The following is a 24,373-nucleotide window of genomic DNA, read 5'->3' on the forward strand; positions in this document are numbered from 1 at the left end:
GATTGTAGTAGAAACGAGGATGAATGAGGCATGAAATGACACTTAGCAAGTACATGATGAATTGAATGTATGTTATGTAACTCATGTATTTAAGTTTTGCTACTTTGAAATTTGAACGTTTTGAGAGTAAGATATGATTTATGATTAACGTTTTGAAAGAATGATGATGTATAACCCTATTTAGGGTTAATGTTAGTTGAGAACTTATGCATTGTATTAAGTTATGTTGAGGAACGATGATGTAAGAATTGAATTTCGATTAATGTTTAGATGTTATGTTCGATTCTTGCTTCCGCATTCGATAATGATTTTTTTTCAAGAAAATGTATAAAAAATTTGGGATAGATATGAGAAATGATATGATTTAGTTTTAAGTTTGAAAGAAAAAAAATTATTATCCCAAAATTTTTCAAAATTATAACGCGTCCGAGCGAGCGGGGCATTAGAATATTGCAGTGGGTTTCTTTGTGTTTGCTTGCTGCTGCAACTTTGGAGTATATTGCTGTGGGTTTCTTGTGTTGGCTATTTAGTGTAATTGGTGAATTTCATATACACATTGTTGCTGTCGGTGTTTTTTTGGGGTTTTGGCAATTCGAATATAGTTATTGTTTACACATTATAGTTGTTGTGTCAACAATGTGTATACACGTTTGTGTTGTTGCGTTAACAAAAATGCTCATTTTTATAAATAAAATATATTTATTACTACTTAATTATTATCTTAAAATAATAATTAATATTACTTATTATTTACTTAAGGTAGCGTTTGTTAAAATGAAAAAAATAAGGAAGTATCAAGATAAACTCGAAATAGTTTTCAGACCAAGATATGGAATGATTAAGATAAAGTTAAGAAACATTCCAAGATTTTTATCAAACTGTTTGTTAAATTTTTAAAAATGCACTAAAAGATACAAAGATCATTTCTTTCTTATCTATAAAAATCAAGATATGCTTATTTTGAGAGTTTGAAGAGATAAACATATCTTGAATGATCAAGATAAGAGATTATTAATGATTTTTTCAAAAATTGTTAGATAAACTTAATAAACATGTTAAAAATGATAGAAGTCCGGGATGCATCCCATATCTTGACTTTTCCAGCTCTTACCTTGATTAACAAACGTTTCCTTAAGAGTAATGCTGACTAATAGATATATCTTGTTTTTAAATAAGATGAATTTATTATATCTTATTTTTAATATATACATAATTTTATTTGTTGATGATAAATATATCATAATTTAAATGATTTAATTAACAAATATAATTATTTAAATGTTAAAATAATATATAATAAATATATCTTACTTGAAAATAAGATGCATTTATCGATGTTCAATTATTACACTTGAGACAATTATTAGCATTACCATTTATTTAATAATAAATACATGTTTACAAGCTACAATGGTTTTTTCAAAGTTAAATAAAGGATAATGCTAACAATTATTCTAAGAATAATAGTTAAACATCAATAACCAATTAATATAATTTCGTGTCTCTAAAATTGCATTTATTTTCTAATTTTTATTTAGGAGTGACTATTTGGTCAATTTGGTTCTAAATTGACCAAAATGTTAAAATCAAAATAACTAAACATATGTCAAAAATCCAATTAAATTGACCAAATAAATACAAAATTGAAAAAACCAAACAATAATATATATAAAAAAAAAACTGACCTAGAAATCCAAAAAAATCTGAATTGCCAATTTTATATTGAACTATTGGTAAAAAATGATGTCGTTTGGCAATTTTGGTCAATTAGGTTATTTCGATTTTTTTCAATATGAAAATTGAATTGAATCAAAATAATCAAAATTGCTAAACTTAAAAACGGAACTAAATTGACCCTTAACTTGAACCAAATTAAATTAAAAATTTTGGTCGATTCAATTTGATTATTTCAATTAAACAGAAATTTAGTTCACTCCTGATTTTATTTGCTTAAATCTATCTATTTTGTCCCAGCGATTAATTTTTTTGTTTGGTGAATTACATGTCATATATTATAAATTTTGTATATAATTTTATAAATTTTGAAAATGAGATTCAATTTATTCTATCTTAAATTTCTTGACTTGGGTCTATTGTAGATCCTTATTTTACACAAATTATAGTTAATTTGTGTATAAATTTAATATATAATTCACACAAATCTAACCCATCACCACTCATAAAACAAATGATTGAGTCAATCCAATTCAACTAGAGAATCATATTATTTTTAAAATACTTATTTTCTTCATGTATATAAAAGCATTTATTTTTCTTTTGTTCAACCTTCGAGTTTTATCTATTTTCTCTTATGGTACGAATTTTGATTTTTTTTATGGGTAAGACATCTATTTTAAGGGTAAATTGTACTTAATATTTAGGTAATTTTTATTTTTTTTAATAGGTAATACGTATATTTAAAGGTAAATTATACTTTATATCATGATACATGGTAATAAGACGGAAATACTTCTAATATTGAATAAATGACATAAACTCCCATATTGTTTAAAGAAAATATGAAAATACTATTTTACCCTAATTTTTTTAAAAATTATTTTCTTACTCCTCTCACTATGTGTGTTGTGAATGAAACTGTATTGTTGTTAGCCATCACTACTAATAAAGCCATAGTTGAAACTAGTGGTCATGGCTATGAAGTAATAGTATGGGAGAAAGCAAAACTAATTTATAAAGTTAGGAGAGATTCTTGTCCTTTCTAAAATATTAGTTGCGTTTTGTGTTTTTTTACTAAAATTCAAAGGTGCAATGTGTAATTTACCTTAAATTTTAATTATCAATTATTTAACTAAATACAATTAATTGAATTATTGAATTACAAATCAAACAAAACTAACAATAAATTAGATAAAATGTTCAATAAGGATTCAGACATTGTAGAGCCAGGCATTGTAGCATTATTGAAGCCAATCGACCAAAATATCACTATTCATTTGCTTTGAATTGCTTAGTAATTAAGGAGTTGGAATATAAAATGTCTAATTTTCAAATAAAATTGTTTAAAAATTGAATTTTCTTTTAAAGGTTATGAATTTAAATAATATTAATTAACTTAAATATTATTTTTAAAAAATATATAAAAATATTTTAAAAATACTTAGTTGACGCAGTGTTTATTTATTTACATAAAAGGTGTACGGACATAGATGTTAACCAAAAAAAAAAAAACTGATTTTAGGGTTTACGGACCGCAGGCGGGCGGCCCGTTCGACCCGGATCGGGAACCAGACTCCTTAATTGCCATTAATTTAATTAAGAAGACAGAGAACCAGAGCTAGGGCTGGAAGAACGGTCCGAATTGTTGCCATGGGAGGTCGATGTTGTGATCGGGAATAGAACATTCATTTTCCTTTCTCCATTGCCAAACGGCTTGTTCTCAGGTCTCTCTCTCTCTCCCTCCCTCTCTCTCTTATCTATCTTGCGTGCAATGCAATCAATGTACATACACGCGTGGATATCCTATCGAGAATGTTGATGTGTTGTCTCGGATTGTTGGTTTCATCGTTCTATGTGAGAATCGTACTCTATATACATCGCTTTCTCCTTAATTTCGTAAATTTTGGGAAATAGTTTAGCAGTTTAATAGAATTCGTCAACACAGAAGAATTATATGGTAATTGCGGTTCGATGTTTTACGGGAGTTTATTATTTGTGAAGTTCGAGCTTCTTCTTCTTTTTGGTATTGGAGTGTGGCTTTCTGCTATTGGTTGTGCACAGCAAAGTAGTCGGGGAGAACATTCTTAAGTAAGCCACCGCTAGTTTCCAGACACCATCGGGTTTCCATCTCTATTTCTAAGTAGTTTCACTTGAAATTATCTTACTCAGAGGGAAGAATAAGACAGGTTTCATGAGAACAAGCTAGAAAACTCTTAAGAGCCAATGAAGTTATGTGGAATAAAATTGTAAGTCTTGTGATGATATTCCAGCATAATGGTAATATAAATTCACAGTTGTTGTTCAACTCACTTAGTTGCCTCTTCCGAAGCCAAGGGTGGAAAGTCTTGACCCAACGCACTGAACCCAATCCTTATTTGCATAGATTGTCTTGGCCTTTCAGAGATATCGTTTTCCAGACAATTCTGATAGATTACTAACTACTGTCTGAAACATGGTGCAAGAAAATTTGTTGGAAAGCAAAAGGGGCTTGCCACAATGTTGAACCCTGTTTTCTAACTGCTAGAATGGCTCGGAAAGTGACAGGTCAAATGATGGTTCATCATCTAAAGTTGTCCTGGGTTATTGTCTTTGGTGTAACTGAACTTGAAAATTGTGATGTTCAAGTTCAACTTACTTCTTCTGTTGCAGCAAACATGCTGAGTATTAGCGTTACTGTTATCAAGCTGAAGGTCTTTCCTTTCTTGTGTTTATTTTCATCTCTAGTGCAGGTCTTTACTTTCCATTATTGGCGATGGACATCCGAGGTTATGCGGGGTTACCTGAAACCCCACAGATGCTTCCGCCTCCGCCTGGAAGTTTTGTTGATCGAGAAGAACTTATTCAACATGTTGGGGAGTTTGCTTTGACCCAGGGATATGTTGTAACTATCAAACAATCTAAGAAGGACAAAGTGGTAATCCTTGGCTGCGACAGAGGTGGTGTTTATCGTAATAGGAGGAAACCTATTGATGAGGGAACTGGTGAACAGTCTCGCAAAAGAAAAACAGGTTCTCGGCTTACAAATTGCCCATTTGAATGTGTGGGTAAAAAGGATGATGGTTTATGGGTTCTCAATGTTAAAAATGGTTCACATAACCATGAACCATTAAGGGACATTTCAGAGCATCCTTCAGCTCGTCGTTTCTCAGAGACAGAAGTTATACTAATCAAAGAGATGACTGATGCTGGTTTAAAACCACGCCAAATTCTAAAGAGACTAAGACAAAGCAATCCAGAGCTTTTATCAACTCCAAAGCATGTTTACAATGTTAAAGCCAAGCTCCGACAAGGAAATCTTGCAGGTAAAGCTTCCTTCTATCAACTTACACTCTGACATTTCTTTTTATTTGTTCTAATTATGGGGCTGTTGTATATCCAGTAACTTATGTTATTGAAGAGTGTTTCTATTGAAAAAGATATTGTTGGCGAGTAGAAGATTGTGACTTTATTGTGAAAGTTTGACACAATCTAAGTGATTGAGACGTGTCCTGATTTTGTGTCACTAGTTACTTTGATGGTTGTTTTTTAAATGATTTTCTTTTTTTTGGGGGGGCTGGCTATGTTTTTTTAAATGATTTTATTGTGTGTTTTGATCACCAGCTTGTAGCCTTTTTGTGCTGCTAGATTTATGCTGCTTGTCTGAAAATAAAGAAGAAAAAAGAAAGAAAAGTAGAAATTACCTTTCCTACAGGTTTGGGCTTAAGCATATCTGTTACAAGCACCAAACTTAAACTTTAGTCTGAGAACTGTGTAGACTTATAAGTTATTTAGTCTTCCTTTGTGGCAGAACGATAAACTAAAATAATTTGGATATATAGCTTGAGCTGTCCATAAGCTTTTAGTTAACGTTTCCTTGTATTGCTCAAGGATTAAGGTGAATAAGTTGACCTACATATTGTGCCCCTAAATTATCTACCTTCAGGAGTAAGAAATATGGTTGTTATCTGATGAAGTCCTTGGTAGCTGTTGGCTCATTCATAAGTTTTTGTGCTATCAAGTAGGATAATAATACCTTTATAATGCTTCTTTAGTATGCTTGGTTATTCTGAGTTATTATCTGGCAGTGCTTTCCATTTGGTTCAAGTAGGATTCTACACTCCATATCTTGCTGTGCATGATATAGCCTCCGAGATAATATTGTGGATTGGTTATCTAGACTGTTTTGGGAGCAAGCAATGTTATAACTAGTTGATGCTTGTTCCTGTGGGGATCTTGCTGCCTTTCTTTCTTGCTTCTGAATGTTGGTTATGTCAAACTATTGAAATCCACAGTTTCTTTTACCCTTTAGTTTCTATTTCTCTTAAGCAAACATTTAATCTGGAATAATGGGATGATGAATTTGTATAGAACCCTATTGGTGAGAACTGAGAGATTTTCTATCTTAATGTTTTGTTATCAGTGAGCTGCTATAGGAGATTGTAATGGTTCTGCAAAAGGGCATAAAAGTTTGCCATGTTTCTATTTTTGCTTCAGAGGATCAGTTTTGTAAACTGTGTCAGGGAGGGCATCCTGCATACAAATTTTGCCAATTGTTATTTTTGTGTGGATTTGTATTGTCAATGTGAGTTTTAAAAGTCAATTGACATTATGAATGTTGTGCCACCAAGTCATCAACCCTAACTTGGTTAGGATAACAACGAGATTCAGTTTTGTAAACATTATTAAGCTATCTCTTCTTCCTTCATCTTCTTCTTCTTTGTCTTCCTTCCTTCCTCCCTTCCTCTCTCTCTCTCTCTCTCTCTCACGAAAGATAATGGTACTTTTGTATTAAGTGAGGAGATTCAAGACATTGAGGCCTCAGACATCTGCGGTTGGGAATTTGTTTCTTCCTACAACCAGTGAGCCATCTTGGAAGCAGCGTTACCCACCGGTAAGTTTACATCTAAGTTAGATGAAATCAACTGACCGTTGTTATCTAGTGGAAACTGCAATGCAAATTGAATTAGGTTTCATTCTTCTTTATTCCCCATCCTTTTGTTGTTAGGCGATATTTTGAGTTATACTAGATTAGAACTCATTGATTATATCTATCAGCGGGTTCCAAATTTCATTGGAGGTAGATTTGTTGATTCTCAATCACCGACATCCATTGACGTAATAAACCCTGTAAGTGCAGAAAATTTCTAAAACATTTTCTTTATCCTTCGTTCTTTCATGTTAAGATTTAACTCTTTATTATTTTTTATAAGTTTTGTTTTAAGCTCAGTCCATAATGGATAAATGAACTTGTTAATCACTGATAGGCAACACAGCAAGTAGTCTCCCAGGTTCCTTTAACCACTCCTGACGAACTCAGAGCTTTAGTATTTGCTGCAAAGAGGGCATTTCCATCATGGCGAAACACACCAGTTATAACCCGTCAACGTTACATGTTTAAACTCCAAGAACTTATACGGAGAGAGATTGTAAGTGTATTATCATGTGGGTGACATGCATCTTTTTGAACTTTCCATATTTTACTGAAGGTAATTGCAATCATGTTCTAGGAAAAGCTTGCAATGAGTATTACTAGTGAGCATGGAAAAACATTAAAGGATGCATACAGTGAGGTATTACATGGGCTAGGTTGGTGTCTTTGCTGTCTTCTGTCATTTAAGAGGAACTATTTTCTTTTTTTTTTATTTCTGCTGATTATGTAGCTCTTTAAAATTTGTCTATTTCTCTTGTAGAGGTTGTGGAACATGCCTGCGGAGTTGCAAATCTGCAGATGGGGGAATTTGCCCCAAATGTATCAAATGGAATTGATACCTACAGCATTAGAGAGCCACTTGGTGTTTGTGCTGGAATTTGTCCTTCCAATTTTCCAGCAATGATTCCATTATGGGTAATTCTGCTTTGTTCTCTTGATTTTGTTTTTCCTTCTTGTTCTCTCGGATTTGTCTGATTTTGGCTTTTCAATTTCAAGTTGCTTCCTTGTGCTCATTGAAATGATAAGACTTCTTGTGCATTCATATGAACTTCTTTGTGCTGATTGAATAATGAGCATACTTGTGCCTTACATATGTAATGGAATTTTCTGTACTAAGGAACAGAGTCAAATTTAGGAGAAATCTGTGTGGTGATATGTTAGATAGTAGATGCAAATATCATCACATCCCAGCTGTCTTTCTTTAGTTAGTGGTCTTGGGATGCTTGCTGGACTTCATTACCCTGAATTGTTAGAAAATTCTATACTGAAAATTGTTTTCTGCAGATGTTTCCGATTGCAGTTACATGTGGTAATACCTTTATTTTGAAGCCATCAGAGAAAGATCCAGGTGATTTCTTTTCTTCTGCTATTCTAGTCATTTAGGAATTTCTGGTGTATTATCTTATTTTTATGCAATTTGTTGACTCCTAGCTTGTTTCACCTTATTTGGTGCATTGTCTTTGTTTCCCCTTTTCTTCAATGTTGAAATGTATGCTAAATACATAGAATATGAACTTGGAATTTTATCCATTCATCTCTTTCTGAATGATGTCTAAAGCACAGGAGTACATGTAGGTGCGTGAAGCTTCTAAGCATAAAATTGGTCAAAATTCATGACTGACTTTGTTTTTGAGCAGCCTCAATGCTTATGTTGTTGATGGTCATTTAACAGATCTTCACTTCTCAAAATAATAGTTATCACGGCTCTACTCATCTGATTGGTTCATATCTGCTCCAGAATTTTCTACATGCAAATTAATCTCAGAATTTTATCCATAAATCTTCTTATGGTTGTATTCAGTTTAGGGCCTTAAGTTTAATTGGCTGTGGTTAATGTTCACCTCAAGTGTGTTTGGAGTTTGAAATCCTTGGAACAAAAAAGTCCATAGGGGAGAAGGCTAATAAATGTAGATCTCCTTTGTTTTTTTATTTTATATTGATTTTAACTTATTATTTTAGATTATAATGAGGTTTTTATTCATTTTGAATATCTGATGTGCATTTGGAAATGTCTGACATGTTGGTGTTTATTGTCATGGTGCCCTAAATGATCATCTTCATATAAATGTTCTTGCCTCTAGGTTACTTCAAAGGAATTATACTTGATTCTTTGGAGAGCTTCTATACCAAGTGTTTGATTTTTTCGAACTTATTGTTGGGACACTTGGCATAAGATCACGATGGATGTAATTTGGATAAAAATTTGTGCATATCCATATTGTAGAAGCACCACCAATAGTAGAGAGGATAGGAAAAGAGGAGAAGAGAAGGAGAAAAACAATGAGCGAGGGAAGAGGCAAGAGAATAACATATAAGGAAAAATGAAGAACAATAAAAGAAAAAAGTGAGAAAAAAAAGGAAATGTGAGAATATGAAAGTGAAAAGTGCATATTCTGTATTAAGCTCCATAATGCCAAGTCTGAAATTCCTTTACCATGTTGATGATAAATGCAGATATTTATACCTAATGCTATTAGGGAACATGAAAAAATCAGAAAGAAAATAAATATGTGAAATTTTTCATTCCATTAAATATGAAAATTCTGAAAAAAGAATAACATTCTTAAAACTCATGTTCCACAAAAGGTCCTGTGAGGATTCATTCATTGCCTCGAAAACTCTTCACTGTTTGATTGGTTTGCAGACATCTGAAAATGTATCCAGGATGTAGTTGTAATTTGCTAGTTATGCAGTTCCTTCTCCTGCCTGTCTTCTCCTGATATATGTTTATTTTATTACTTTAGTTTCTGGTTTTATGTGCACATTCATAAAATATTTGTTTGATCTTGTGGCAGGAGCTTCAATTATACTTGCAGAGTTAGCACTGGAGGTTGGTTTGCCCAATGGTGTATTAAATATTGTTCATGGAACCGATGTGAGTTCTGAGTTTTTTTATCAGGAGCATTTGTCATTGATTGCACTTTTATTGATCCTGGCATGCACACAGGCAAGCTGTTTACACAGTATCATAATTTAGGTGCCCACTTAAATGCATGCATCCTTTGCTTCCTGCAACCATACACACTGCATCTATGTGCCTCCACCTTGAGCTATTCAACGATTGGTTTGTGACACTAAGTTCAATTTTAGCTGTATTCATCTTTCATGATAATTAATGTCATGCTGCAAGGTATGCTTACCAGCTTGCTATATGAATGTTCAAATGTAGAACACACGAAATAATGATTGATTCTCTAATGCACTTGATTCCTCTGCAAATATCCAACAGTTTAAAATGCACTTGCTGCATCCAAGATAAGATAGCTGTAATCCTGTGGTCAGGATAATTGATCAGAAAATTATCCTGAGTTGACAGCACTGACTTGCTTATACATCAGCAATACAGGAAGCAGTTCCTCCTTAATTAAATTATTTATGTGCTGCTGCCCCATTATGAAGTGGGTTTAGGAATGTGAAAGCACTGGAGTGTCTAATGGGAAAATGTATAATCAAGAGCTCCATGAAAGCATCTATAAAATAACTTACAGATAGATATACTCTATTACTTGCAGTAACTTGTGTGATGCACAGAATCTATTAACTTATGAATAATTGAAATTATATTATTTCATTTTTTCATGATAAAAACAATTTTTATTTTTCTTGATCAAATCGTGTGGTAAATAATTTGTCAAATGTAGTTAGGAGTTACCATGTAAATTTTAATAGCATAAAGTAAAAAATAATAATAATGATAAAAAGATAACTGAATATGTTGGAAAATGATTTAAATTTAAGTACATTAGTTTAAATTAATGAGTTGGAAACCCAGTAGGCTTCCATCCAAGTGACATACATTAACTAGGAACCAAGAAAGGCGTTCATAATTATGAAATGCAAGATATTTGATTTTGAAATACTAAAACATTCATAATGAAACTATCCAAAAACATTATTATATATTGGGTGTCTAGGTCTGAGGGTTGAAGTGCTTGGTTTCCATCAGTTAGTGCAAAACTGTAGGGAAAGAGGATCAAATCCAAGCTAAGTTGAATATTGGAGATAGAGTTGTTGGATACCTTCCTCAGTGGGAGGCTCCGACTATCTTCAAGAAGTGTCATTGCCCCTCTTAACCAGATTTGACACTAGTTGCTCTAGCAGAATAAAAGACGAATATGTAGGCAGGGACCTCTAATTTATAACATTGTCAATCACAGAAAAAATAATTCCTCAAGACGGTGTACAAATGAAGATGACTTATCCTTGTATAATCACATCAAAAGCTTAGTTGGTTCAATATGCAAAATAATGTTATTGTTCAGTACCTCGCCAAAATAAAGTGTATCTATTCTATTACAAAATTGAGGGAAAAGTGCTATCTCAGTTATGCAGCATGGCATGACTCTTCAAAATTTCCTCCATGCATAACTTCCAAATGAGAAAAGAAAAACGAAAAAGAGGAAGACAGATATTTAGATGTCTGGAAAATATATTTGGATAAATGCACAGGTAATGAAAGTGAATACGTGTATATGTGTGTGTATATATATTAGACTGATTTTAGGAGTGAAATATGTGAATTGATTGATTTTACTGTGTACCACTACTATCAACAAGGAGATATCTACTCAAATATGTAATTTTTTGATAAGCTATATATATATTTTGTAAACTGCCGTCTTGGAAAGATGTGCAAGTGCTTCTTTCAAGGGGCCCATCATAGAAGAGCAAACATCACATTAAATTTTGCTTGAAGAACTCCCAGTCATGTACACGGACATGGAATGGTATTTATGTGTGACTTGCTATCAAAATGTCAAAATTTTCAATTTCTCAATGTCTAAGGACACTGGGATTCAACTTGATTTTCCACATTCTGATATTCTTCTATTTCTAGGTTGAATGCCATCTACAAAGAAATATACATCATTTTCATGTATCATCAAAGAGTTTTTATGGTTCATAGTATTGTCAATTACTGGTGTCACGAGAATGATTGAATAATAGGGGGCGCAAGTGTAACTAATAATTGTATAATGTAGTGGGAAGATTGGTTAGTTAAGCAAGTTGATTTCAAATTTTTGTAAATAAGGCAAGTGGCCTTTGGCGCCTAAGGATGGGCAGGAGCAATATATATAGCTCTAATGCCATCCTCCCAAACTACTTAGAGAATTATCAATACATTCATTCTCTCCCACCATTTCTCTCTTGATCTCTTTCTCTCTCTTTCCTTCTCTCTTCCCTTCGAACCTTTTGGTTCTTCTACATTCCTCTCAGCTGAAGAGGAATTTAGCTTGTCAGAATCGTTGTTTTGACAATCTGGTATCAGAGCAGATCTAGGGTCGTGATCTCGTCGAAATTCTCAATGGCTGATGGCACAAGAATGAAGCAAATGGAAGCTCAACTGCAGCAAGTCACGGCGGCGGTGTCTGACATGCAGATGCGGATGCATGGTCTAGAATCGTCCGTGGAGGTAGTAGTGGAAAGGAGAATTGAAGGCGCCATGGAGCAATGGAGGGAAGAAAATCGGGAGCAGCACAATCAATTGCGTGACCAGATGCAGATGTTTATACGCATGGTCACGAGTCAGAACTAGGTGAGGCTCTCACCGGATTTTCCTCCACGGGAGAGATCCGATCCTATCCTACCCGACCATAATCTACCATCCCGTGTAGAAGGTGCATTTGAATTCGTCGACGATCCGACGATGGTAGAGGATAATCACGAGGAGAGGCCGTAAGGCAGGCACATAGCTCCCCATTCGCATGGATTTCCAACTCCTAAACTGGAAATACCAATGTTCGATGGGACAAACCCGAGGTGGTGGGTGCGTAGGTGCAAGAGGATGTTCAGCTTCCATGGAGTGCCGGAGCAGTAGCGTGTGACTCTTGCAGCAACATACTTGAACAATGCAGGGGATGTATGGTTTCAGGGGTGGATCGGAACTAAGGAAGGCTGCCTATGGGCGAAATTTGTAGAGGACCTCTGCGAGAGGTTTGGAGATCGAAATATGCTGGATGTGGTCGAGGAGTTTAATAAACTCCGACAAGAAGGAACAGTGCAAGGATATCAATCGAAATTTGAGGAGTTTAAGTCCCTCATGATCATTCTGTACCCCCACCTGACTGTGGGGTATTTTGTTTGCAATTTTGTGAGTGGATTAAGTGAAGAATTAAGGCCCACTGTCAAAATGTAGCAGCCAAGAACGGTTAAGCAAGCTACGGAATGTGCAAGGCTTCAGGAGCTAACGGTAGAAGCATTAATGAAGAAATAGAGAGGGAAGATGAGGGCCTTGAATGTGGGAATGACTTCGATGGGGAATCGAGGAGTAGGAAGAGAAGGAAGTAAGATGATTCAAGGGAATGCAAGTGGAGGACAATCCTCTACCTTAACTCCAGTGCCTTTGAATAGTAGGAGGTTCGCTAAATAGAGGAGAAGAGCAGGACTCTGTTTTCGTTGCGGGGATCGGTATACTCTCGGACATCAGTGCAGGAGGCAGCTCCTACTCATAGAAGGAGATGAAGATATGGAGGAGCAGGAGGAAGAAATGTTGCCTCAAGGCAATGAAGAAGGGGAAGAAAACATAGAGATATCTCTACATGCCCTTCGAGGTCTAGCCAACAACAAGATCATATGAGTAGTAGTGGAAGCACTCATAGCTTCCTTGATGAGGGGACGACCAAGAAGTTAAAATTTGAGTTGACAGGGACACAACCCTTGTCAGTAACGGTGGCCAACGACAATAAGGTGATATGTCGATCGGCGTGTGAAGGGTTCTGCTGGGAGATGCATGGGGAGCCTTTTGAAGTTGATTTAAGATTGCTAAAGTTAAGGGGGTGCGATCTAGTCCTAGGTGTGGACTGGATGAAGGGCGTGAGCCCTATCAGCTTTGACTTCAATGCAATGGAAGTTACATTTGAGAAGGATGACAGGAGATTGACACTCACAGGAAGTCTGGAAACAAGGGTCTGTAAGATGATTACCAGGATAAGGTTGCAGAAGGTCTTAAAGTCCAAATGGACTCAGGTGGCCCAACTGTTTTCAATTGAGGCAGTGGAACATGGAGAAGGGAATACAGAGTAGCCAGAAGCAGAGATTACTACCCAATCTCAACCTTGGCAGGTATAAGAAATAGACTCCCTTAATATACTCTTGTTTGAATTTAAGGACCTGTTTAATGAACCTCAAACCCTGCCACCTTACTGACCTTTTGATCATTCTATTGTTTTAAAACCAAATACTGAACCCATCAATATTCGGGCCTATAGATATCCTCCTAAACAGAAGGTAGAAATCGAGAACCTGATTAAGGATATGTTGGCTAGGTTAATTGTTCGGCCAAGCCAAAGCCCCTATTCCTCACCTATACTACTAGTCAAGAAAAAAGATAGGAGCTGGCACTTTTGCCTAGACTACCGCCAGCTCAATTCCCAAACTGTAAAAATAAGTTTCCTATCCCTATAATCGAAGACCTCCTTGATGAGCTTAAACACACCAAAGTATTCACCGAATTAGACCTAAGATCAGGGTATCATCAGATACGTATGAACCCTAATAATATATCTAAAACAACCTTCTCTACTCATCAAAGACACTACGAATTCTTAGTAATGCCCTTCGGTTTAACTAACACCCCTGCTACCTTCCAAGTTTTAATGAATCACACATTTGAACCCTACCTCTGTAAGTTTGTGTTAGTATTTTTTGATGACATCCTCATCTACAGCCCTTCGTTTTCACAGCACCTCACCCATCTGAGAACTGTTCTAAAGGTCCTGAGATTCAACCAACTGTTTATTAAAAAGTCTAAGTGTTCTTTTGCCCAATCAAAGGTAGAATACCTGGGATATGTTATATCAAGTGTAGGAGTCAGCACTGATTCTACCAAAATAGCTGCAATGTTATCATGGCGGAGGCCCACATCAGTAAAGGCCTTGAGGGGATTTTTGGGCCTCACAAGCTACTACAGGAGGTTTGTTAAAGATTATGGGGCTATCAGCATACCACTCACCAATTTGCTTAAAAAATAAGGGTTCCAGTGGGATGAGAAAGCAGAGGAGGCATTTGAGAGGCTTAAGAAGGCAATGAGCGAAGCCCCTACCCTAGGTCTTCCTGACTTCTCCAAACCTTTCACTCTGGAAATTGATGCTAGTAGTACTGGAGTAGGAGCAGTACTATCCCTAGAGGGAAGGCCCCTAGCTTTCATTAGCAAAGCTTTGAGTCCAAGGCATCAAGGACTCAGTGTCTATGACAAAGAGCTGATGGCGGTGTTAATTGCAGTTGACAAATGGCGCCATTATCTGGAAGGTGGACAATTCATCATCAAAACTGACCATGAGAGCCTCAAATTCCTCCTACAACAGAGGCTGCACACACATCTACAGAAGAAGGAAATGGCGAGATTAATGGGGTTGGACTACATTATCCAATACCGAAAGGGAAAGGAGAACAAAGCTGCGGGTGCACTATCTAGATGTATGGAAGAAGCACTGACAACCTCCATCACAACATTGGTACCTGACTGGTATCAGGAGATCAGTGATAGCTATACACGAGATGAATGGGCTAAAGGCATAATGGAGCAATTTACTGTAAATCCAACCTCAAAACCTGGGTTCACCCTAAAAAATGGAGTGCTGAGATACCAAGGCAGATTGGTAGTGGGAAATCAGGAGGAGTTAAAGGGCAAGATTCTGGAGACATTGCATGGCTCTCCTCTAGGAGGCCATTCTAGGGTGCAGGGCACCTATCAAAGGGTAAAACAACTGTTCTTTTGGCCTAAGCTCAGGAAGTATGTTGTGGACTTTGTGTTGAGATGTGATTCATACAGGAGATGCAAGCACGAAACAGTAGCCCAACCCGGGTTACTGTAGCCGCTACCCATTCCTACCCAAGCATGGACCAATATTTCAATGAATTTTGTGGAAGGATTACCAAAGTCCGAAGGCCTTGATTGTATACTAGTGGTGGTTGATAGATTCACTAAATTCTCCCATTTCATTGGCTTAACTCATCCTTTCACCGCCCAGGAAGTAGCCTGCATCTTCATTGACAGAGTAGTACAACTACATGGTGTTCCCCAGACCATAGTGTCGGATAGAGATAAAGTCTTTACCAGTCTTTTCTGGAAGGAGCTATTCAAGAGCTTGGGAGCTAAGTTACACATGAGTTCATCCTATCACCCGGAATCAGATGGCCAAACTGAACGAGTGAATCAATGTCAAGAAACATACTTGAGATGCCTATGTTTCTTACAGCCTAAAGGATGGCATCGCTAGCTATCATTGGCTCAATGGTGGTACAATTTTTGCCACCACAGTGCCATCAAAATGACCCATTTCGAGGCCTTATATGGGTATAAGCCACCTCTACTGCCAGCATTAGCAGGGGAGATCACTGTGGAGACAGTAGAATCTTACTTACAACAAAGACAACAAGTGCTACAGGTGTTGAAAAAGGAATTGGCCAATGCTCAAAACCGCACAAAGCAGTTTGCTGATAGAAAGAGGATTGATTGGGTGTTTAAGGTAGGCGATCTAATCTACCTAAAATTTAGAAAGACCCACAGACAGACCTTGGTCCCAGGTCAAAGCTCTAAATTGAGCCCCAGATACTTTGGCCCCTATCTTATTGTAGCAAGGATTGGCAGGGTAGCCTACAAACTGTAGCTGCCACTGGAGTCCCAAATCCACCCCGTGTTCCATGTTTCACTTTTGAAAAAGTCAATCGAGACTCATATAGCAAGCACTGCTCCACCCACTCCCTTAATTGAACCTACAGAGGTTCTGGAGCCTGTAGCTATTGTGGACAGGCGCATCATACACTGACATGGGGCCCCATTGATGCAAGTTTTGGTTCGCTAGTCCAATCTCCATCCAGAGAACAACACTTGGGAGTACCTTCCCCAGCTACTTACTCAGTTTCCGAGAGTGGTTGGCCTATTGTGAACTTCTTGAGGATAAGAAGTTGCTAATGGGGAGGGTAGTTGTCACGAGAATGATTGAATAATAGGGGGCACAAATGTAACTAACAATTGTATAATGTAGCGGGAAGATTGGTTAGTTAGTTAAACAAGTTGATTTCAAATTTTTGTAAATAAGGCAAGTGGCCTTTGGCGCCTAAGGATGGGCAAGAGCAATATATATAGCTCTAATGCCATCCTCTCAAACTACTTAGTGAATTATCAATACATTCATTCTCTCCCACCATTTCTCTCTTGATCTCTTTCTCTCTCTTTCCTTCTCTCTTCCCTTCGAACTTTCTGGTTCTTCTACATTCCTCTCGGCTGAAGAGGAATTCAGCTTGTCAGAATCGGAGTTCTGACAACTGGTTATGCTTATTGGGTGAACGATCAACTCGACTTATTTGGTGTGCATATCATGTTGTCACCTTAAGTGTTTACTGCTCAGCCCTAATACTTTATACTTCACATGCCTTGGTGCAATATAGTTTTCCTACTTATCATTTGATTATTCTGAATTTTGGGCAGGACATCATCAATGATATATGTGATGATGATGACATTAAAGCTATATCATTTGTGGGTTCAGATACAGTGAGTCTCTCTCTCTCTCTCTCACACACACACGCACACACGCATGCACGTGCAGACACGCACATAGAGTATTCATCCTATTTAATAACTATAGTATTCCTCTACTTGGTAATGTTCTGTTATTGTGGAAGGTTAATATATGGAAAAAGAAAAAATAAAAAGTAAAGAAATGCATGTTAATGGCTCTTTGCCATGGTGATATAGCTATCAATTGGGTGCCTGAATTTCAAATTAATTGAATTCTTATTCCTCACGACCATTGTTTTATTTATTTACTCGTTTATTTGGATTAAGTATTGAGGACAGAGAATTTTAACCTATGGTTGAAATAATAAATATCTATCAAAAAATAAAGGAGAACTGAAGGTTACGAATTGCTAATGCCATAACTAAGGGCTAGTTTGGTAGGGCTTTCCTTCAGTCTCATTAGAACGCATTGGTGATCAATGAGAAAGAAAGAAAGGAGCATGGATTAATGCATTGGTAGATAAGAATCCTAAGACAACTCGAAGCTGTGAGTTTTTATTAAGAACTCCATTTTGGGAGGATTCATCAATGTAAAATGGCTCTGACAAGCACTATTTTAGAACCAGACCGGTTGGTTGAACCGGTTCAACTAGGAAGTGGCCAAGGCTTGAACTAGTGACTTTCTATATAACAAATGTAGCATAAGGCCACTATGCTGCTTTTGTTTTTGTGTTTATTTGTTGGCATTAAATTATATTAAAGGTTACTAATAAAATGTAATTAATTATAAAATTGTTTGAGCTAATGTTTGAACCAATGAATCGCAAACTGAGACCTTTACCAATTTGAAATCAACAAGTGAAGATAGAGAAGGGCCAGAAGGCACCATTAGCATGAAGAGGGCCTAATTATTATTATTCCCTGGTAAAGGTATGTTAAAATCAAACAGCCATAAAATAGCACAAACCAAGGGGAGGAGGGGGGAAAAATCAAAAGTAAACAAAGAAGCTAATTTATCTACACTCAAATATGGATCATTGTGTATCCATACAGAAGAAATAAGAGTAACAGGCTCCTCTTTCAACTTCAAAAAATTGGAAAATAACAATCCTCTTTAGAAAATGAATGATGCCCATGCTCTATCCGCCAATGGCTTTGTTATTGTTTCATGCCTTTGACTCTTACTACACATGAATGGAATATCTAATATGAAACTAGTATTGCCAGGTTGACTACAAATAGACAAAAAGAGGCTTCAAACCTTCCGCATGAAGCAGAAGATGATCCACCAATTTTTTATCTTTCTTGCACATGTAGCACAACTTATTAAATTCTTCTTCCTCTTGCACAAATTATCAGAAAGGAAGAATAGGATCAAGACAATCACCCAAGATGAACCCATAACTGTCAAGATCCTGTCAAAGTGACATCTTTTGTGGTATATATAACAAATGAGATAATTTTGAATCAACAATTTGATTAGACAACCTCAATGATCTGCGCTGATTATCTAAGCAGGTGGTGGGTCTGTCATCTTCTCCTCCATTGTGTCACTGTCAGGGTATTGACTCTGACCATCTTTTTTGTGGGCTTCTCGTGTGAGTTTCGGGATGTGCAGAGCTTGTAGGGAGAGAGAATGAAAGAGGAAAACAGGCTCTCTTGCACCCTTTTGTCTCTATGCCCTGTTCTTGTTGATTTTAAGAGAACATTTTAGGGCAACACCATCCATTTGTAAACATGGTGAAAAATGCAAAGGTATAGGTAGTGTCTAACCCTTTGTCGTGACCATTTCTTTTGGATTGCTGTCTGTTTTTATTGGTAGCATTCGTTGATCCTGTTTAATATGATTTCTTTTATTAGTTAGAAACAAAAAACTAGTCTTTTTCTTTGAACTTGAAGATTGTGGCGTGCATTTCTCAACAAGGACAAGCCCATGTGAAATTCTATTTTAAGTTTACACTTGCTTTTCAAAAGTTTATTATCAATCTTCGTTATAACTTTAATCATTGCTCCTGCATATGTTACTTTCGTGTTAACTATATCCTTCCCTGTCATTCTTCTTTTCAAGGCCAGCAGATATGTATATGCAAAAGCATCAACTAGTGGTAAACGTGTTCAGGTAATAGCTGATCATCTTGCAAAAGGGAATATATTAAGCTTCATTACACATAATAGATGAAATTGTCATGATTTGGTTGGCTGATCATTCTCTTCAGTCCAATATGGGTGCCAAAAATCATGCAATTGTCATGCCTGATGCAAACATGGACGCCACCTTGAATGCTCTAGTTGCTACTGGTTTTGGTGCTGCAGGACAGAGGTGCATGGCGATCAGCACGGTTATCTTTGTTGGAGGTTTATATTCATGGTATTCTCTTTTTTCCTCTTGTCTTTCACTCATTCATTGTATTTCAGCTTTCATATTCCTCTGTGTTCAGTTTTTTCAATAGAAAAACATTTCTTTTTTTTTTTTGGTCTTTGTCCTAATTCGGTTTTGCATGAACAGAATTATTACACTGATATCAGAAATTCCTTGAATTCACTTTCTGTTTCATGGAGGATATAATTGATAACTTGAAGTTGCATATAATTCCTTGCCTTTCACAGATCTGCCTGGGGGTGAAGTTTTTCTAGATTTATACTCCTTTTTTTCATATTGTGACCACTCAAAGAAAAACAATAATACTTTTTTCTTGTGGGCATACCGTGATCCATATTTCTCCTCTATTGAGCTTCTTCATTACAAATTTATTATGTAGCTGAGTTTTCCATACAAGTTCCCAACCTGAAGATTTGGTTCAACCTTTTTCTTTGTGGATTTGCTTGTTCTATCTTTGGTGGTGGTAGCCATTCCATTTGTCTAATCCTTGGTTTGCCAAAGTACTTTGATGACTACCATTTAGCTATCAATAGCATTAGCATTTTCTAGCCAGTCTTCATGCTTCTGCTTGATAGATTGGCATCCTTTCTCATTACAGTCTTTGGGCTATGTGGCGATAGCCACATCATTTCTCCCCTTGACCACTTGTTTCCAACCATTGAGTAATTTTCAATATCTTGCTGACCTCTGAAGGTTTCTTTCTGTCAAGAGATAAGTGTGTAATCCTATCCTATCTTCCTATCTTATATTTGAGTAAGAGGTTGCAATCAAATTGTCAAACTGACTCCTAGTTTAGTGGCTAGCTGCTGATCCATTAGTGAACTTATCCTTTTATCCCTAATTCTAAGGTTTCAGTTTAGGTGTTTAAGTTAGTGGCCCATTTTTAGGGAAGTGGTTTATTGACTCTCCAAAACTGTATATATTTAGACTTATCCCTGGAATAAAATAGAATTAAGTTTTCTGCTCAAATTCTTTCACTTTCCCATATATCCTTTGGTCTTTGTTTTGCCCCAGTCATTTGTGGTTCACATTTGTCTTATGTTTCTTTTCCTGTTCGTAGTCTCTTCCTTTTCAATTAGTATGTCTAAAGTGAACTCTATTTTATGTTTAATATGAACTTTGATGGGAAGTTTGCTTGTTATTAAGTCTTCTAGACAAACATTGATAAGGGTTGAGGGAATGCATAAATTATATTTAAATACAATATCCTTCATAATAACTTGGAGCTATTGTTTGCTTATCAGGGAAGATAAACTAGTGGAGCGGGCTAAGTCACTTAAAGTAAATGCTGGAACGGAACCGGGTGCAGACCTGGGTCCAGTGATTAGTAAGCAGGTTGGTACATTGTTTACACCGTTTATCTGCACTCTTGTTCGTGCCAAAGAGTAGCTAATAACGTGCTTCAACCTTTAATAATCATGATCATGAGTTTTTTTTTTTTTCCGGGAGGGGGGGGGGGGGGTGAAGGCATATTTGTTGTTTGGTATTCTTATTCTGTGTTCTTGATTTTATGAGCAGCAACTCTCCTAATTATTTATCCTTTCTGCGTAATAGCTTTGCATTCTCAGCGTTTCCATTGTATCCACAGGCAAAGGAGCATGTATGCAGATTAATTCAGAGTGGTATTGATAGTGGTGCTAGACTAGCACTTGATGGAAGAAATATTGTGGTAAAATGTTTGTCTATCTCATGTCGTCAGTTTGCTTTCTGATAGTATACTGTTGCATAACATGACATGCTATCCTTGTGATTGAATCCAACATGGTGTTTTATGTGATTAATAAATGTGGGCCATTGTAACTTTCAAGCTTTGATTATGAAAGATAAATCTGATGTTACCAATTTCTTTATGCAGAATGTTCATGGCAATGTTATCCATTTTTAACCCTCCCTCTCTCTTACGTGTGTTTTCTTTAGTTTTTGTTTTTCCCCCTCTGTTCTTTTGGTTTCATACGGTGTAGATACTTCTAAGAACTTTTGAGTACTGAATTATGCAGCTTGGAGTCCTGAACTCAGATATACTACAAACTAAAGGTTACTGGTGGGCTATTAGCATAGGTGGTTATATGCTTTACATGTTTTTGTCATTAGATTCAGATAAACAGGGTGTGGGACTTTGTCTCCTTGTATGAAGTGAAGAGAATGGAGTGGTACCATTCCAGGCTTAGTAGAACTCAAAACCGATAACATTATGAACAATACATTTCAACCAATTAAAGTACAAGTACCTAAGGATCTCTTCATGCAATATGCTCACTGCCGGAAGAGTGAACAGAAAGATGAGGCATTGATCATTGACTGTTCCCTCTTACTTTTCTGAGGAACGAATAATTGGATAAACATTAATTTTTTTTCACTAACTGTTTCTTTTTATCTTATTGCTTATAGATGGGATGTATAATATTTTAGTGATTTTCAGACAAATGAGATAGTTTTTCATCTTCTATGAAACCTTTTTGCAAGGGTTGGATGAGGGTCCTATTTGTATGTAGCCTTCTACTGGATTTCTTTTTAGAGGTGGTTTCCACAATTTGAATAGATGATCTTTTGGTTAGGAAGGAGCAACCTTGCGGTTGCTACCAAGGCTTGCCTAAAGAAGGCACAATAAAGTGATTCTTTAAAATGAGATGTGTATACATTCCAATCTCAGAAACTACAATTTGGGGAACAATTCTTACCCCCAAAGATATTTTTTCCTTGGGACATACCTCAGCATGAGCAAATATGGAACAGGGTTCCAACTTGTCTCCCTATATTCTTTCAAGTAAACATGGAGTGTGAAAACTTCATCCTAAACAGGAATTTTGATTTAGCGCACTGAGCAGATCATTTCTGTAACAAGGACAAAACCATCTTTCTTGACAGAAATCCATGTTGATTTGATGAAGAAATGTTAATAATGACAAATTAAAATTATATTGACATAGATTGACTGTGTGTGGTTTTCACTACTTCAATTATACTGTTGTATATGACACTTTTTCTGTGAGAAATTTTCAACATGGACCACTTTCACTTATCCATTTGATGATGACAAATAGGTTCCAAGGTATGAATTGGGCAACTTTGTTGGTCCTACCATCTTGTCTGACATCAGATGTGAAATGGAGTGTTACAAGGTATCTTATTTTCTTTTTCTGAACTGGATCCTGGATAGTTTCTGATATCCAGTAGAAGGCGGAGTTGAGCCTTGACTGCACTTGATCTTCATCTACGCAGGAGGAAATTTTTGGGCCGGTGCTTCTGTGCATGGAGGTTGGTATATTGTTGCCACGAGTGTCTCTTTCATAATCAGATGCTCTCTTGTTATGGAACTCTAAATGCATGAATTTCATAATCAGGCTGACAGCTTAGAGGAGGCCATAGACATCGTTAATAGAAACAAGTATGTCCTACTTTTGTTCTGTTGAATAAACTTTGATCTCCTTCAAGCCTTGTTCCATGTTTACCATTTCCCGCCTTGGACAGATCTGGAAATGGAGCTTCCATATTTACAACATCCGGTGCAGCTGCTAGGAAATTCCAAACTGACGTTGAGGCTGGGCAGGTAAGATATGATCATTTCCCTTCTCTCTCCTGTGACTGGTTCAACTAGAATAACAGATGCTTCATTTATGTTGATCTTGTTGATTATGTTGTTAGACCGTCGGTTCAATACTCGTTTGATGTTTTTAACTAGATTCATCTGGCAACCGAGTTATATTCATTATGAACTCAATGAACTGCCAGTTTACCACCGGAGAGCTCTATCATTTCCATTGGAACTTCATTGTCAAGCTCTGACATGTATCGTTTTGGGACTCAGGTTGGTATAAACGTTCCAGTCGCAGCCCCACTGCCATTTCTCTCATTTACCGGCTCCAAGGCATCGTTTTCTGGAGATCTCCATTTCTATGGTAGGATAATACAAACTCGACGCGAATGTGCCATTTTTAGCTCGTCTCCCTGCCATCATGATGCCATAAATCTTCTGAAATCCCAAATACTGGTGGTGTTTGTCATTGGCAGGCAAGTCTGGAGTACACTTCTACACCCAGATCAAAACAGTGACTCAACAATGGAAGGATTTTCCTAGCAGCAGTGGTTTATCCCTGGGAAATAGCGAATCCTTGGGGAATGAAGATTCCCTGGTGAATGAAGAATCCCTTGCAAATATAGAATCCCTGGCTTTCCCAAGTTCTGATGGATCCCACAACATCCAAAATGCCTGAATCATCACTCCCCTCTTACATGTTTCCTTTCCCTGTCTCTATGCTCTCAACTTCTCTTTTGTTTTTGCTATTATGTCTATGCCTTTTAACTTCTTCTTCTTCTTCTTCTCTTCTATTGTTTCCTTATTCTTTTTAGTGTATATATAGCTCATGTAGATTTTCTGACCCCTCCCATAATATAAAGGTCTCCTTCCCCTCCTCCCCTTTAGCTCCTTTTTTTTTTTTTTGCCTTTTTTTTTTCATTGTGAGCATGGGCAGTAACATTAAAGCCATTCCTTTGTTACCAATGGGTTACGGATTTAAGTTGTAAAAATAATCTCTTGATATGTTCAGACTAATCCCATATTTGGGTGATTTTGTCATATTTAAACTGTGTTTTAAGGAATAAAATATTAATAACTTTTTATAAGCTACCCTATATAACCTTTTAAAATGTAAAATTAATCACAAAAAATTTGGTCTCAAAGCCCAAATATGGGATCGGGTGTGATTCATATGTATTTGAAAAATAGAAATGCTATATGCATAGATAAGTTTAAACTTTTCAAAATAGTACAAATAGTTTCTATACATCTTTGGGGTTTAGATTATTGTAAAATTGTGAGATTGAGTTTGTTTATATGCAACCGTTGATAATTGACATTTGTTTGAGGGGTTAGGTTTGGGGTTAGTTTATGACTCATTTATTCGCTTGTTCAGGTTAAGAGCATGTTAGATTGTGAGTTTTAAAAAAA

The 24,373-nt window shown here is 36.4% G+C and overlaps 1 protein-coding gene across 6 annotated transcripts; it reads left to right on the forward strand.

The window, feature by feature from the left end:
* The first annotated feature begins 3,251 nt into the window (after positions 1-3,251).
* On the forward strand, positions 3,252-24,006 carry LOC127801372 (methylmalonate-semialdehyde dehydrogenase [acylating], mitochondrial-like). 6 transcript variants are annotated; one of them, XM_052336404.1, is made up of 20 exons: positions 3,252-3,401; positions 4,407-4,979; positions 6,450-6,547; positions 6,712-6,783; positions 6,921-7,082; positions 7,164-7,226; positions 7,349-7,501; positions 7,871-7,934; positions 9,382-9,461; positions 17,016-17,081; positions 19,117-19,167; positions 19,265-19,416; positions 20,673-20,763; positions 21,017-21,097; positions 22,470-22,547; positions 22,648-22,683; positions 22,770-22,813; positions 22,897-22,975; positions 23,234-23,324; positions 23,437-24,006. In XM_052336404.1, the coding sequence occupies exons 2-20, from the start codon at positions 4,430-4,432 to the stop codon at positions 23,637-23,639; spliced, it is 2,214 nt and encodes a 737-aa protein (XP_052192364.1). In that variant the 5' UTR covers positions 3,252-3,401; positions 4,407-4,429; the 3' UTR covers positions 23,640-24,006. The 6 variants fall into 6 exon arrangements, with proteins under 6 accessions (XP_052192364.1, XP_052192365.1, XP_052192361.1 ...); XM_052336405.1 differs by having other exon boundaries at positions 7,164-7,242; positions 7,347-7,501; positions 9,382-9,416; positions 23,437-24,005; XM_052336401.1 differs by having other exon boundaries at positions 4,402-4,979; positions 7,164-7,242; positions 7,347-7,501; positions 23,437-24,002.
* The last annotated feature ends 367 nt before the right edge of the window (positions 24,007-24,373 follow it).

The sequence above is a fragment of the Diospyros lotus genome, chromosome 5, assembly GCF_014633365.1.
Source record: "Diospyros lotus cultivar Yz01 chromosome 5, ASM1463336v1, whole genome shotgun sequence".
Taxonomy (NCBI): Eukaryota; Viridiplantae; Streptophyta; class Magnoliopsida; order Ericales; family Ebenaceae; genus Diospyros; species Diospyros lotus.

Excerpts from the sequence above, each read along its gene's own strand:
- LOC127801372 (XM_052336401.1), top strand. The coding sequence starts at position 4,430 with ATGGACATCCGAGGTTATGCGGGGTTACCTGAAACCCCACAGATGCTT. Across the intron at positions 7,243-7,346 it reads TGAGGTATTACATGGGCTAG|AGGTTGTGGAACATGCCTGC; the intron begins GTTGGTGTCTTT and ends TTTCTCTTGTAG. Across the intron at positions 23,325-23,436 it reads TGGAGATCTCCATTTCTATG|GCAAGTCTGGAGTACACTTC; the intron begins GTAGGATAATAC and ends TGTCATTGGCAG.